At 39.8% G+C, this 17,404-nt stretch overlaps 1 protein-coding gene across 6 annotated transcripts in view; it reads right to left on the bottom strand.

The window, feature by feature from the left end:
* Positions 1-17,404, bottom strand: part of ATE1 (arginyltransferase 1) — a 75,111-nt gene that overhangs the window by 33,302 nt on the left and 24,405 nt on the right. For 5 of the 6 annotated variants that reach the window (XR_014157007.1, XM_081863735.1, XM_081863734.1 and 2 more), the window contains 3 exons: positions 15,948-15,980; positions 8,957-9,138; positions 5,916-6,015 (listed from right to left, as the gene is read on the bottom strand). Coding sequence is in view for 5 of the 6 variants with exons in the window: in XM_081863735.1 (XP_081719861.1) it covers positions 5,916-6,015; positions 8,957-9,138; positions 15,948-15,980 (315 nt within the window). In the remaining variant the exon portion in view is untranslated. The remainder of the gene's footprint in view (positions 1-5,915; positions 6,016-8,956; positions 9,139-15,947; positions 15,981-17,404) is intronic. The other variant, XM_081863738.1, reaches the window with a different exon arrangement.

Raw genomic sequence — 17,404 nt, 5'->3', positions numbered from 1 at the left:
AATAGCAGACTGTCATCTGAAATCAGCTAAAATACAATGAGGCTAATAAAGTATCCATCAGGAAGATGCGAAGTGCCAGCTGCGTTGTGTGTGGGGTTGGCAAGAAATCTGCAATCCTTTCAGTGTTATAGTGGCAGGCTCACAAGAGAATGTGGCTAAACAACATCCTGTTGGGCTTTTGCTGTGCTGTGGTTTTCCATTTCTGCTTAGGCAGCAAAGCCAAGTTTACTGAAAAAGGTTAACTAAATTCCACAGCCAGGGAACTGTGAAAAAGCCAGAGCTCAGGGGATTTAGGCTGCCAAAGCTTGACTTTGCGGATGTGGAGCTGCAGACTACTACTGTACCATTTTTCAATGCTGCTGAATCCCTCAAAACCTAACCACGGAAAACTGGTTCTCAAGCACTGCACAATAAATACCTTCTGCTTATGACCACAGCCTATCAGAGGTATTTAGCGTAATGATTAATCACAGATGAATTGGCCTCTTGTTTCTATTCTGACATTTTGGAATCCTTTCTACTATTCTCTCTCCATCTGATATCAAGCCATGTCAGGAGAGTGAAATGGACCAACTGAAATAATTACATTTCCTGTGGCTTTTATGCAAATCTGGAAGAAGTTTCCACTAAAACACCTTGTTCAAGTAATAGAAGATTCTCTAGAGTTTTAAAACATTCTGAGATATTAACATTTTTTTTCAGAAGCTATTAGTTCTACTGTACACTTCAAAGTATACCTTCTTTAAAATTTGTGGACTCAACGGAAAAAGTTTTTGAGAAAGCAGACAGCTGGCCAAAGTAAAGACATTGTGGGCTTAAATTGAAACTAATTTGCATGAAAATGTGCATGCCAAGAGAGCCTGAGAAATGCCACAGGGCAAGGAAGCTGAGCTTAAAAAACAAAATGAGTATCTTTTGACAACTCATATAAAAGCTTAAGGTTAATGAAGGACAAAACAAAAAGGTGTTCACATACAACCATATATTTTCCAGTCAAAAGAATATAAAGCAGGAGCTGTCTGATAGTACCTTTGATAGTAAAGGGACAGAACAACTTTGGAATAAAAAGCATGGGAACTTAAGTTTGGGCTATAGTTCATTGTATAGGATTTTTTATTTTTGCTTTCTTACAGGAAAGTACTCAACCAAGCTATAGAGAAAGAGCAAACTATATAAGAACCAGACACAAAGCCTTGACACACACTGCTATAAATCTTAAGCCTCAGTGTTCTGATCCCATGTTTGCAATATGTACAATAATATCACAACTAAGAGGGTGGAACCAATCATGGGAGTTTTTTCCACCAGATCATCACCTTACTGGGAAGTTTATAATGCAAGATACATTGAAATTACCAGTACAGTGTCATGGTACAGGTATAAATACATAAATGCATAGTGCATGTGTAAATTAAACACACCGGGCGCTTTCAGGTTGGCAATCTGCCATCTACAGATAGCAAAGATGCTTTTCCTGACTGGTGCTAGACATCCATGCCTCATCCTTATGTGAAAGCCAGCGAGTAATAAAGAAATGACATTAACTGTCAGGCAGTAGCAGTAGTCTTCCAAAGTCCAATTAAAGTAATGGAATGCTTAGGCTTCAGACAATCCTGGCCTGCTCACTTCTATGCACAGTATTAAGTGGAATTGTTTATGAAGGATATTGACAAGCCAGAACGTGTGCAGAGGAGGGCAACCAACATGATCAAGGAATGGTTGAGGAAGTTGGGCATGTTTAGTCTGGTAAAGAGGAGACTGAGAAGATGTATGATAACCATCTTCAAATATCTAAAGGGCTGTCACATGGAAGATGGAGCAAGTTTTTTTCCCCCTGCTCCAGAGACTAAGACCCGAACCAATGGATTCAAGCTACAAGAAAGGAGATTCTGACTAAACATCAGGAAGCACTTTTAACAGTACGAGCTGTTCGACAGTAGAACAGCCTTCCATGAGAGGTGATGGACTCTCCTTCCTTGGAGGTTCTTAAGCAGAGGTTGGATGGCCATCTCTCATGGATGCTTTAGTTGAGACTCCTGCATTGCACTAGATGGAAGAGATGACCCTCAGGATACCTCCCAACTCTACAATTCTTTGGTTCTATGTTCTCCTACTAAATCAAATAGGTCTGTTTATCACCATTATTTTTATATCTCTTTTAGACAAGTCAAGGTGATGAAGAATAACATAAATCATTACTGGAAGGGAAGGTTGTATACTAGTTTGTATTTTCCAACTGAATGTATTAGTGAGAGAAAATATAAAGAGCAAAAGGAATGAATCTTGAACATCCCTGGGCCAGGCTCAGAAGAACTGGCTTTGGAGGCCATATCTAACATTTAAAATCTGCTTGCATGTGAGAAAAAGGATTGATGGGTACGAGAGTTATAGGAGTGTTACTTCTAAGCAGAATACACAGCATAGGGCTATATAGACAGTTTGAGCAGGTATAAGGGAGCTTCCTATATGTATGGAATTAAGCTGAACTTCCTTGGAGTTTGTTACTGAGTTGCATGTTTAACTTCTAGGGGTTGAAATCTCTTTTGAGTCATTCAATTCCTTACAAACACTTTACCACCATAAGTGCTCTCTGTAGTTCCAAGGAAGACCAATTTAGGAAGACTGTATTTCACACTTTCTGCCAAAAGCTGGATCAGCACATCTTTGTAGCATTTATGGAAAGAGTATCACATTTTTAGATGGAAAAGCCAGGTAACCACTAAAAATGCATTTTGTCAGGGCAATATTCTGTCTTGCTCAGCAGATGGAAGCACATTTCGAAACACCACTGCACTTTAGTAACTGGTGAGAAGCTCAATTTAGGCTGGAAGGAAGCTTTCCTAGCCAAACCAATAAAAAATCTTTACACAGGAATATATAATTTAAAAGAACAGGATCAAAGGATATGAAAATTACAAGTCAGGGTGGGGGAAAGTACTCTAGACCCAAAGATCAACTGTCATCAGTGATATTCCCCTCATCAATCTATTAAAATTTGAGGTTTATCTATTCATATGCAGGGGGCAGGCAGCACATTTGCAGCTTTTCCAAAGTGGCATATGAAACACAAAAGATTTGCAAAAATAATTCTGCCCCCAAGCAGCGATCGTTCTTGAACATGAACCAGCCATCCTTATTTTGAAATAAGTTACTGGCAAAGTAGTGCTTCCATTTGTACTTCAAGGCAACTGATTTTCCCAACACATTTAGATGTTAAAGATGCAACCATAGTTGCAAACTTGATTCACAGATACTATCTGACTGAGGAAGCTATTTTACTTCTTATCAGGAGCCAGTCCTATCATAAAAGGAAGGCAAGATAGGATGCTTCAGCCAGCAAATGTGGAGAAGAGGCAGACTTGGGCTGAATTGCCTTGCTTGACATGCAAATGAAAAGAGCAAGTGGCAAGATCAGTGCTTTGGGTAGTATGCTGTGTAACAGCAATATATGGACTACTGGACTTGGAGAGGAATTGGAGTTCAACATGATGGTGGCAGAATTATGATGTATACATGTAAATCTGTAAATGCATTTAGAGTTGATGCTTCAGGCAGCAGAATATATTGATGGGGAAGTTATCAAATGCATACTCTCTCTCAAACCAAACAGTCTCTCAGTACAACTTTTGATTCTTAAGCGCAAGTATGCTTGGCAAATCTCCCTTGAACATTCATATCTTCCCATTCCTTCTAGAATCTAGAGAACAGAGACAGAGAGCATGAGCAGAGGCTAATGAGGTGGCAGAGGCAGGGCTGCACTGCTTACCTGACTTTCCAACACTGCACATAGGTGCTGGTTACTGAAGCAAGGGGTTCAGCATGGGCACATAAGCAGGAGTGTCAGATGAGTGCTGCTGAGTCCACACTGCATTGATCTCTGCTGCCTCCCCACTTCCCATCCAGTAACCAGCAGCATTGTGCACCATGGAGAAGCCAGTTAAGCAACCTCAGGTAAAGGCACCATTTTGTATTTTTCAAATTTAGAACCATTCCATGCAGCAAACTGTTTCCAGTGTGTTCCTAAGCAATGGCTAGGTGAACAACATAATTTGAATGCTATTAGGTAGCTGATAAGTGTGAGTGTGTCTAAAAAGCCTGGTTTGTCTATGTAAATTTGCAACACGCACTTTTTTTATTATTTTAATGAAGCACCTTGAAAATCTAGGGAATGGCTGCGGTAGGCAGTAAGGTCACCATTAACACGGCAATAGCGAAGGAGTATTCAAGCCTTGCTGAAACTGGAATAAACTTTTTACACTGCAAAAGAAAAGGACGTTACAAAAGGAGAAGCCTCTGAGACACCTCAGCCCTTTCACACTGGGAACAGCATCTGCCAGCTTGGGAGCCACTTCTTGTGTTCTGGTTTGTTTGTTTGTTGTTTCTACCAAAGCAGCTCTGTTCTCCAAGTGAATTACTCAGGAAGCACTGTTGTCCAGAAAAGGGAAAAAAGCAGCACTGGAGGCATTACTTCTGGCCCAATAAATACACTTGCCAGAGCAAAATGGAAAGATGCCCCACAAGCCTCTTTATCGGGCTGTAAGAAGCCTCTCATACCAATTCAGGCCAACAAACCTTCTAGTGGAATTTTGCACATGCAGGTTGGCAACACAGCTCAAGATAAGAGATCTTTCCCATGCCAGAGATGATCCTTGGAGGTGCAAAATCAGGGTTTAATGCATGTGATGCATACATTCCTCTTGCGGAGCTGACCCCTCCATGCTTTGCAAAAATATCTTAGTGACCTTGTCTCAAATTCTGTGGCCTGCTTTTCTACTGTATGCTTGATATTCTGTTATATACATAGCTATATACAGATTTCCATATCCATATTGTAGATAGTATGAACATTTGGACTGCAATCCTAAAGAAACATTTACTGGAGAGCAAATTCCACTGAGCACAGTGCACATAAGCATTGTTAGAATGTGAGACTTCCTCCCCACCCCCTTTTTTTAATTAAAAAATGGGAACTCCAAGCCACAACCAAAAGAATAAGACAATCCTTTATATGGTGACATATACCTAGTAATCAAACATAAATATGTATTTGGTATTAATTCTTTCCATTTTTCTTCTAAACACTGAGGCAATAAGTTAGCTCTATACATAGTCATCTGATGAACACTGGTATGGTGGTTCATTTACAGTGGTACCTTGGGTTACATACGCTTCACGTTACAGACGCTTCAGGTTACAGACCCTGCTAACCCAGAATTATCTCGGGTTAAGAACTTTGCTTCAGGATGAGAACAGAAATCGTGCGGGAGGCCCTATTAGCTAAAGTGCTGCTTCAGGTTAAGAACAGTTTCAGGTTAAGAACGGACCTCTGGAACGAATTAGGTACATAACCCGAGGTACCACTGTATTTCTTTACAGCAAACTAATTAAAGAAACCAAACTGTAAGGAGTTCAACAAAACCCAGAGATATTCTATAGACGTCATATGATTTCAAATCATTAAAAACATACTAAATAAGTTTTGGGTTTTTTTACCAACCTTGAACAAAATGGCTGGTATCCAAAGAATGACTTTAGGGATGCCCAAGGGTTTTGGCATACCCAGTGGAATTTCTGGTTTACTTTCCTTTGAACAGAAGATCTTTGCCCAAAGTTGCAAGCTGCTTTGAAAGTCCTCTCAGTTTTAAATGTGGTTTGCTAGGTGGCATGAAGGCAACTGTTTGTGAAACCCTAGCCCATAGTCTTCTTGGCATGTAGAACTAGTTGCCCAATTCATTGGATACCAGCCAGTAAATCTTATGCAGATAAAAATATAAAATACTCTAGACACTTGAAAGAAAACTGAACAGAAGCCAGCTCCATTTTGGCCAAGCCAAAGCAGGGAGAAGTCATACAGAACAGTCACATCAAACACCAGACTGAATTCAGACGCATTAATAAAGTAACTTTAGCCTTACCTTATATCTCATTTTAGGGCATGAATGAATGTAAAACCCCATGTAGTAATAGCATAGGTCAGAGGCCTTTTCATGAAGTTGCCTTGTAAAAGCAATTTCCCTGTAAAAGAAGCAATCATTCTGAATGGATAAAAAGATAATACCAGATAGATGTGTTCACAGATGCAAGGAGCTCTTATAATACAGCAAACGTGAAATAAAATGGAATGACCTAAATTTTGGCCTATGTTAAAGGGATGATTACATTTAAGTAAAGAATGGGAATAATAAATGCAGAGACAGTTCCATATAAAAACCCAACAAAACCACAAACTCTTCTACTTAAGAAAGCCAATTTTGCATTTTGTCCTGCCAAGAAGCTAATCTGAAATTCAAATTGCAAGTGATTAAAGGCACCCTTTTAACAGGTTTCCTATTAATATTCATGCACTGATGTTCTATAGAAGTCTGGCCCAGTCATTGTATTCAGCGGGCTAAGACAGTACATGCAGACTTCAGAGAATTTAAAAATCAACAAGTTTCAGGAAGCTTGCAGTGAGTTTGAGTAATTTACATGCAAATATGCAGCAAGTGCTATTTTCCATATTTGGCGAGTGCTGTCTTCTGTGCTCGTCCCATTTATTTATTTGAAAGAAAAATTACAGTATTTTAGCTTTCTTCTTATTCAGTCTTGAGCCAGCAAGAGGCGAGCGGTGGTTCTCCAGCTTTACATCACTTGGAGACAGTTGCTTTCATCTAACTTGGGACAACACTCTAAGTGATGTGTGTGAAGAATGCACAACTGCCAATTTCCCCTCATTTTGTTCTAGCCAGCAGTACTCCTACTTGGCCTTCCAGCCTCAGCTTTTGTTTGAAGTGTTTCAACAAAGTAGGTGGCAGATGAGGACTAAAAATGGTCTGCTGCTAATGGTCTGCAATTCCTCTTGCAGGTGGTGGCTGAGCCACTGTGGTATCCTAGATTTTATGGAGGGGGGGCATTCTAACTGCTAAGGAAAAAAAGACAGACAACTAAAATAGAAGTTTAGGTAAGCCTGCCTGAATGACACAAGATATATACAAGGGTAGCCAATGTGCCCATTATTCAAGCAAATACGAAAACCCACTCATTTTAGGCAAAAAATAATTAAATCCCAAAGAAACATCTGCAAAGACCTGAAAAGCACAAAGTCCATAGATTTCACAGTCATTAATATTTGCCTTAATGACTTCAGGTAGCATTATGCATGTTAACTTATGCGCGAATTTTCATTTTGAGAGTAAAACCATTCAAACAAATTCCTTTATTAATATATATTATCTTTGTCCTTTTGGTTGCTTTTCCAGAACTAGAAGTTACAACATATCACTTCATCATTTGTCTAATGCATGGGTAGGCAAACTAAGGCCCAAGGGTCGGATCCAGCCCAACTGCCTTCTAAATCCGGCCCGCGGACGGACCAGAAATCAGCGTGTTTTTACATGAGTAGAATGTGCCCTTTTATTTAAAATGCATCTCTGGGTTATTTGTGGGGCATAGGAATTTGTTCATTATTTCCCCCCCAAAAAAAAATATAGTCTGCCCCCCCCACCCAAGGTCTGAGGGACAGTGGACTGGCCCCCTACTGAAAAAGTTTGCTGACCCCTGGTCTAATGGATTGGGTTCTTAGACCGTGGGTTTTTCTGAAGAGGCCCACCCATTTAAAGATGTTTAAGCAATATTTTAAAATAGGATTCAAACTAATAATGCCACCAAGCTCAGGAAAGGCTTTTCCAAACATCCCTGAATAAAATTGGTAACAGCCTGCATAGTATCAAGTTCCTCCACAGCTTCTTAAGGGCTCTCCATTCCTAGCCTTCTGTTAACTTAGGTAACTAAGTTACTTTAGTAACTTCACATTAAGGCGTCTACTCCTGGAGGGAGTTCATATTTACTCCAGGTTTAAGAAGCTGGCAACCTGACTCATGAAAACAGACAGAACCTAACCAAATTTACACCAGGGATGGGGAAATCTGTGGACTTCAAGATATTGGTTATCCCACTTTACATCACCCTTGAAGACAGTTCTTTTCATATGAGTTTAAGTAAGCTTGTCTAGGTGTCACCTTACATACTCTATAGCAGGCATGGCCAAACTTGGCCCTCCAGCTGTTTTAGGACTACAATTCCCATCATCCCTGACCACCAGTCCTGTTAGCTAGGGATGATGGGAGTTGTAGTCCCAAAACAGCTGGAGGGCCAAGTTTGGCCATGACTGATCTATAGGCAAGGGCAGCCAGTGTGTCTGCCAAATGCCGAACTACATCTTCCTTCATGCTGGCTGAGGCAGTTGGTGTTGAGGTCCAACATAAGCTGAAGAGCCAGGGGTTCCACACTCCTCCTTTACAGTTTATTATATATAGTGAAAGTACTTCAGACAACCCAAAACGCTGCTAAATCAGCATATTATCAAGGAATAGGAAACTAAAAACATCACTATTGGCAGCACTCCTGTGAGGGAAAAGCATTCCATCTGTAGGCAAGCAAATGTGAAAGTGTGGGATTAACACCACACTGGTCAGTTCCAACTGAAAAAACAAAGAAACAAAGCTCCTCTCTGCATTTAAGGGAGTCACTTGTGGGAATGGTCCTTCATGCATGCAAACAAATGCACAACATTTGTGAATGCACAACAATGTGAATACAAAACTGAGTGATGATGACCTGGTTTTGGATCTGTGAGAAAGGGAAGCAAAACAGCAACAGAACAGTCGTTTGAAATGGCCCAATACAGCAAAAGTGGTACCACAGAGCTGATCTGGCCACACGTTTCACTTCTTACTTCCATCTTCCAAAGTAGATTAAACCCTTTGCTTTAAACACTGAAGTCAACCTAATTTAAATACTCAGACCAATTAAATTAGAACCTATGAGGTAAATGTTTTTCTTACTCTAAAAAAATTAAAATAAAATAAAGCGAAGCAGGCCTTTCATGTAAGACTTTGGTTTTCATTTTCATTCTATGCTTTAAAATGCCAATAGACCTTTAAATGACTACTACATAACTAAAAAAATACTTCCTTACCTTAGTGCAGAGTATACGCCTAAAGATAGGGAAGAATAATCAGGATCATAGTAGAGATACACAGATGACACAGACTTTGGAAGGATGTCAATGACACCCACAGCAATTATCTTTCCATCAAACCAGTACTGCTGGTGGAAAGAACCATAGCCACAATCTGGACCATTAGGTAGATTTTCTGCCTAGAGAGGATAGATCAGCATAAATTCAATTGCAAAATTTAATCAGTTTATAAAACCGTAACATTATCTTTAACAATGAGAACCATTTTGAAATTCAAACAAGCAAATGCACTGAGTAACGTAAAACTGAGATAAAAGTAAGACTCTGCTCAGTGAATTAGGCCCTTCTTAGCTATCTGCCCCATTCACATAGCCAAACAAAATGACAGATGGAAATCTGAAAGTTTTAGGTGCAGAAATAAGAGATTTCAAGACACTTCTATGGAGCTGTTTCCAAAACAGTTTACAATATATTCACATGTTACGTTAATATTTATTAACTAACAACCACCAAATCTTGCTTTCGTTGCCTTGCAGGTTTCCTTATATTGAAGTCTACTGGCCTCAAATGTCAAGCCTGGAAATAAGGGGGTTAACCTTTCTTAGCAGAGTTATGAGTGACACTGAAACTGATCAGCCATAAAATGAATAAACAGACAAATGAGTAAATAGAATCCAACAGAACAGATTCTGCTCACTGGTTCTTCATCCTTAAAAGATGTGGATAACTAGCTGCATGTAGAGATATGCTGAAAAGTATACTTTCACAGGATTATGAGGATAAGATCATGCATGTGAAGAAAATTTATACAGGGAGCCAGCCCTAAGTTATAAAAAATCACAAACAAAAGCTTTGTTGGAGAACTATAAACTATATTCAACTGGATTATACTCATTAAATTAGAACTGCTTGAGGTAAGCACTCTGGAGGGAAAATGAGGTATACATGTTTGAAATAAATCAATAAATGTTAAGTACACTGGTCCTCCCCTCCTCTTGCAACTTAAGAAACCCTTCTTGTCCAAGACAATAATCTAATTCACCTTCACTCCATCACATCAATCTTTTAGCATTTACGGGAATCTTTTCAACAAAACTGGATTAGAAAGGATTCATTTAATAATTCTGCAGAACAATATGCTAAAAACATCCACGACTGAAATATTTTTAGCTTCTGAGCAACCATGCTTCATTTCTGCTATTTAAAACAGATGCAATGGATATAGGAGTTTTAAAACTAAACCAAACTCACATTTTGATTACTGTTGTTTATATAACACAACTACTATGCACAGTACTTTACAAAAGGGCATTATTAATATATTAATTCAATTACTTGAGCTGAAGCTAGCACCTTCAATGAATCCAAAGACATTGGCCACATTTGGATCCTCATAGCTCAGCTTAATATGCCAAGATACACACGAGCCTTTTGACCACATAAAAGCCCCTTTGTGGAAAAGAACAATTAAACTAGGTAGTGTCTAATGTACAATACTTTCCAATCTTGTTTGATCCAGAAAACTATGTAGTTATCAGCTTCTGAACAAGCCAGTTTATTAAACCAACTTCAAACCATGGTTTACAATCGCAACGGGACGACGAGGAATGAGGCCAGGGAAAGGCTGGCACTGCAGCAAAAGGCTGCTGAACACGCCCCCTCCGTGGCACCTGGTTGGATGGCCACGGGGGGGGGGGGCGTGAGCGCCAGCCAGGTGAGCTGGAGGCAGGGGGCAAATGCCCCCTGCTGGGCGGTGCTCGGGCTCCCGCCCACAACCACTCCCCTCTCTTTCAGGGAGGAGAGTCTTAGTTATCAGCTTCTGAACAAGCCAGTTTATTAAACCAACTTCAAACCATGGTTTACAATCCTGGCTTTTCTTGAAGGTAGTTTTCTGGTTCATATGAGATGGAAAACTTGATTAATTAAAAACTTCCTGGTTTATTCGTGGCACATGTAAAGGGGCTGTATGCATTTGCAAAAAGGTTGTGTCTATCTCAACTTTATGAGTCAAGAAACAGCCATCCATCCAAAGTCAGCTCAGTAACTACTGAATCTAAAGGTACTGAAATACAAACTATGAACATTATTCTTTATATACCACATATGTGTAATCTGTAGTAGTAGCCTGAGGATGTAGTAGGACAGATTTGCTCCAGCCTCTATGGTATCAAATGCCAGGATGACATTACTTTGTAATAATTTCCAATGAGATTGACACAGGAGGTTATTTTCAATTTTTTCCTACAGATAAAAGCTAGTTATAAATTCTACTTGAGTTCCTATTCCATTTTAACCAGAAGTTATTTGTCTGTTGTTATCCACTATATCCTGATAGCATACCTTTTTTTGCACCTAACAACCATCTTATGACTTCCTTAGATGTGATTTTAAAATTTATCCTGTACTCAGGATAAATAAATAAAAACTGGGAGTAACAGGAGGTTTGCAGGCAAGCCAAGACCATGGCACGAGACACAACTGAGGCTACGTAGCAGGACTGCTTGGAGTTAAAAGAAGTTAAAAGAATCAGCTGATAATATTTGTACAAGTGGATAGAGAACTGGAGGAAAGGGAGGAAAGGGAATGCAAAAGTCAGAGAACCAAGCAGGGAGGAAGGCTTATGCACAGTGTTTACAAAACTGGAAACTGGCATTTAAGAGAATCATTTTAAGAGCATATAACTATTCAGTAATGAAATAGCTCCCACTGATCTGCATTTATCTTAACAAAACAAAATCTTTTCAGTAGTTATAGCTGAAAAAGTACTACAAACTTCAAATAACCAAACAAATCTAGTTTATCCTCCAAAAAAATCAATCCATAGGCACAGCTTACTCCCATTAGACTAGTTAAGCAACATCAATCACTTCAACAGTGATACATGTCAATTGCTTCTGCTTAACGAGTTGGTGCTTATAAAGAAGAGCTGAAAATCTTTACAGAGTCAATTCCCTGGCAACACAAATAGACTATTCTTTACATATAGACTGCACTTTTCTTTCCAATAACATGTTTATTCTTTTAATAATTTAAAGACTCTACATGAAAAAATCAAACAGATTTTTTTGAAAAACCACTTTACTACTGCCAAGAGAGTTGTCTCTAAAGAGTTTATTGAGAATTCAAAAGAAAAACAGAACTCAGTCACATAAAGTTTAATTTTTGTTTTGAAATTATTTGTGACATACATGGTAAAGAGGCTTTGCAACGATCACGTGGAGTTTGCTTTTAGTTGGAGAATTTCAAAAATCCCTATAGCCTTGGATATTTAAGACTTTTTATTTGGCTTCTTCTAATTGAAAACATGTGCAAGTGGTGCCAAACAAAATTCAGTTCAAGATTCAAAATATCAATAAAAAGCATTGCAGGGGGAAAAAATCCTTGGCATAAACCTTCCTTTTTTACAGCAAAGTGTACATAAGCACCCATACAGCCATACAAAATAAGGCAAATAATGGAAATCGGTTGCCTTATTTGACGAGGTGATAAAAGCTCTTTCCCCATTAAGTCTAATGATCCCGATTAGCCTTCATAGCCTTCAGGTTGGGAAAATGTAAAACTGGGTGGGGGTGATTAGATTCAGCAGAGAAAAGGAACAAACTCTCCACACATGGCTTCATTCAAACAGCAACATATCAAATTACTGGTGCAATTACTATAACCTGACAATTTCATTACACCCATGTGGTAGTTAACTCTTTAAGACCTACAAAAAACAAAGTCCTCTTAGCTGTTATAAATGAAGTAATCTGAAGCCTCGACTCTAAAACCTGTTCTAATTATTCACTAGCCCTGGTTATCTGTTTTTAAGAAGCAAAAACAAAGTTGAAAACATTTAGGTGCCTTTGAGGTTTCTTTTTAAGGCAAAGGAACTCAAAACACAAAATAGTTATTGAAAATGCAAAGCACATATTCTGCTTTGATAATTTCAAGTTTATATTTTGCAAAGTAGGCTGTAGCGTGTAAGATATGTTCATCCTTAGTCATCCAAATCTGCCCAAATATTTTTCTCAAAGTAAGATAGGTTAACATGCATTCTCAGTGAGGTTTGTTACTTGCCACTCAACTTCAGGGGAGCGCTAGAAAGAAGCTTAGTGATGATAGGATACACTATATATCCTAGCAGAATAGTAGGGTGAAGCATCTCTAGCATGCTGGGGTGGGATGGATGTGTAAAGACCCTACAAACAAATTCTGCCTCACCAAAAATGCCATTAGTCAAGCATATAATACAAACCTGTTTTTCTAATGGCATGTATAAACTGAGCCTCACGGGGGCTCTATGTGTTCTCATACTGATCTGCCTTAAAAAACTGCCCACCCTGTAAGGTATCCAACAGCAGTCTGTGCTAATATTTTGCATCAGTGAGTAAGGATTAGCCACCCACTCATGAATGGGGGGGGGGGGAATCTGCAAAGTATCCTATCAATTCTGATGGTGGTTTCAAATTCTCATGTTATGGCTAATTAAGGAGATCAGACAAGCTAAATCTGATCAAGAAGCCAAACACTGTTTCAAGAAGGAAAGCAAGTAGGGAGTCAAGAAAGGAATGCATTTCAGAAGCCCCACATGCACGGATGGGATATTTTAAAAGGTATCAATTTGCAATTCCAAGTGGATACTTGAAAAACAAAAGGGAAATTATGCTTGCTGCATTTAAATCTTTTAGTTATTAAGCTTAAAAAATCTATTATATGCAGTTAATAATTTTAAAGAAACATGTGTCAGAAAAATACATCAATAAATTTCTTTAGTGAATATCCATTCATCAGATTTTGGGATGTTCAATGTATCTGCAAATTTATTTAGTTGCCTAACACAAAGTTGCCTTACACAGGGCAGACTCTAGGCAACTCGCAATCAACATACAAAATTATTTAAAACTTCAGGCATTTAAAATTTAACCAAACCAAAATGGGCACTTAAATGCAAATTGTATTCATTCAGTCAGTCAGTCTGTAATCCCAGGGCAGTATACAAAATCAAGAACATAATTTATGGAGTATAATAATAAAAGCATAATACAGATCATAATAACAGACAGCGTAATAATAAAATAATCATAACAACAGCCCCCCCCCTAACAGGCCATAGATTTAATTGCTGAAGGCTTGGGTAAAGATGAATGTTTTTGCCTGGCACCTAAAGACAGGTAAGGATGGTGCCAGGTAAGCCTCTCTGGGGAGAGCACAGGTGGGGAGCTACAACAGAAAAGACCTATTCCCGTGTTGTCATCTTCCAAACCTCTCGGGGACATGGAGAAGGACCTCAGGTGACAAGTGCAGGGTCAGTTCATATGGGGAGAGGTAGTATTTGAAGTCCTGAGCCATGTAAGCTTTTATAGGTCAGTGCCAGCACTTTGAAATGGACCCAGAAACTAATTGGCAGCCAGTGCCATTGAGCCAAGATCAGCGTTATAAGCTGAACTTGTATTGTCCTGGTGAGCAACCTAGCCATCAAATTTGGCACCAGCTGAAGTTTCTGACCAAACTGCGGGAGGCAGTGGAAGACAGGAGTGCCTGGTGTGCTCTGGTCCATGGGGTCACAAAGAGTCGGACACAACTAAACGACTAAACAACAACAACAACAAGAAGAAGAAGTTTCTGAACCATCTTCAGGGGCAGCCCCACATATAGCGCACTGCAGTAATCCAACTTAGTGGTTACCAGAGCACAGGCCACAGAAACTGGGCTATCCCTGTCCAGATAGGGGCACAGCTGGACCACCAGCCAAAGAAGGCATTCTGGACTACCAAGGCCACCTGACAGTAATGGATCCAGGAACACCCCCAAGCCATGTACCTGCTCCTCTATATTGTTTAACATTCAAACTGGGCTAACATATGCCCTACATTGGAGTGGTGAGATCTCAGGGGCTGAATGCAGGCCTTCCACATCTCTCTATTTAGCCCTCAGAACTCTCCCCAGGCCCTCTCCAACTTAATTCACAAGGGAATGAAACTTGTGGGCTGAAAAAGGATCCGTACCCCTGCCCTACATCCACCCCACTGCCAAAACATCAGACTCAGCAACTGAAAACTGGCTAGCGTTAGCTCTAATTCAGGGGTTTAAACATATGTGTTCCTCACTGTGTGAGAGAAGGCCATTTTGAAATGGGGAGCCTGTTCCCCGTGTCCTGACTGCTAACCACACGGGGAGCCTACATGCAGACAGCAGGCTTCCTGCTTTAGAACATCTGCCCCAAATGTGGGCAGTGGCTGGGATGGAAGGAAGAAAACACAGCCATGCTCTTTCCCTCACACGATGGGGAAGGTACATGTATAAATATCTGGACATGGATCCAGTCATTATGCAACTGGTATACTAACAAAAAATCCAGTAAATGGAAGCAATTGATAACGTGGTGTAAAATCTGGATTTCAATGTACACATACCAGGATTCAGCAAGACTGAAAAGTTTTTTTGGGGGTGTCATAGTGAAGACTCACCCATGGCCTTATTTATTAGCTTGCATAGGTTAACCTTTACAACAAAATTCACTTTGATGGACAAGTCCCCATGATCATTTGGAAAAAACAACAACCAAAAAACAAAGTTCATTCGTTATATTTGTATTCCACCTTGTCTCCAAGAATTCCAAGGTGGCACACGTGGTTCTTCCCCTATTTTATCACCACAACAACTTTGTAAGGTAGGTAAGGAGATAAGAATGAGAGAAACTGACTGATCACCTAATGAGCTTCATGGCAGAATGGTGATCTGAACCACTAATGAAATATTATCTTCATTCAAGAACCATACGTTAGTCCTCTATAGTATTCAGTTAAGAAATCTTGTGCAAACTCATTTAGCCTTTTCAAGAGACTCAAAGTATTCAACAAGTCACAACAAAATCAAATAGATGCAGATTATCCAATTTACTGGAACTGAGGAAATGTTATAAATGTAATGGTAGACACCAGGCAGAGATGAACTATAAATCTGTATTAAAAATGTAAATATTTTGAGTTAAAACATGATTTCTTACCTCAAGTGGAGATTCACAGAGGAACCTTGTGAACTGCATTTGGGATGTTTATCCGGAGTCCAGGGCACCAAGGATACATGTCCAGTATGCAGCAACACACATAAACATAACAAAGAGAAAAACAAATAAATCAGAAGGTTTTTAACATAGATGTATTGCTAACTATTACGGTACGTTAGGAATTCAACTTGTACTTAACTAGCAGCCTCATACGCAGTGTTGCAGTGAATTGCTAATAAACCCCCAAAAACTCAATGCAATTTTGAAATCAGTAGTTAAAATTAATGCATTTCCCCCCCCCCCCCAGTGTGCAGTTCTCTATTTTAATTCAAAGTAGTGCCCAACTGCATCCAAACAGACAAAGATCTGTTCTCAGGAACCATTATGCATAATTTAGTTATGATATCTTAAGTGGTGTCCGAATCTATAGTGAACTGACAAACGAGTTTCCCAAAAATATAGTAGAAGCCTGACTAAGGTATATTCAATGGGTTACGGTAAATTTACAGATGAGTTCAAGTTGCCTCTTCTATAAGCCAAAACAACATTGAGAAATAAGAAGGGCAATAATTGCTTTGTGAAAATCCCCCATGGTATGACTAAAATAGTAGCTTTCTTAAGTTAAATGCTTGGAGAAAGCCTTGCTCACCTGACATTCTCTATGTGTGAGGACAAGCAAACTACCACCCAACCAACAGAACATCACCTCCTCACCCCTGCACTCCTCAAAATCTGCTCTAGAAGGTTGAGGGGACCTCACTGGAACATATTTGTGAGTGTGCAGGAGGGAGGGGAGGAAGATGAAGTTCTGTTGCATTAGCAAATGTTCACTTGCATATTGATTGCTGGATTCCACCGACATATGCATTGTGAAGGCAAGGCAGGTGCAGTTGGCCAGCACCAAAGGCTAGTAAGCAATCTGAACCAGGGCTCAGTGAATGGATTTCCATTTCTGCTTGGGTTCATTCTCATTTGCCACGTGCAAGTGTCAGGTCCTACTGAGGAGTGACCTTCTCCACACATACAAGGCACGCATGGAGTCGTCGGACCACTCCTAATGTTCAACACCTTGCTGCCCCTGCTGCCCCCCAAAACAGCAAAAAAATGAGGCTCCTATGTGTGTACAACTGCAAAGGTTGTGGAATCAGGACCAGCAAGGTGATTATCATGGGGAGCAGGACTAGTCGGGAGTCTTCTCCAAGCATCTCCAAAACAGTCAAGTGGCAGGGTACCCTTTTCCAAAGGATCTAGTGCATCTGTGAAGAATGTCTGAATATGGCGCCTAAGGTGACTGCTGCATGGATGCATCCAATACATTAATTTCAGCAGCACAGTTTGTGACACAGTAACATCTGGTTGGCCACTGAGTGACTAGAATGCTGGACTAGATATGCCCTTGGTCTGATCCAGCAGAACGGTTCTTATAGTCCATTTGTACAGAACGTGACATTCAAGAA

Source organism: Podarcis erhardii (assembly GCF_964252035.2).
Source record: "Podarcis erhardii genome assembly, chromosome: 5".
Classification (NCBI taxonomy): Eukaryota; Metazoa; Chordata; class Lepidosauria; order Squamata; family Lacertidae; genus Podarcis; species Podarcis erhardii.
Note: the sequence above shows the minus strand (reverse complement) of the source record. Positions and strands in the feature narration are given on the sequence as shown.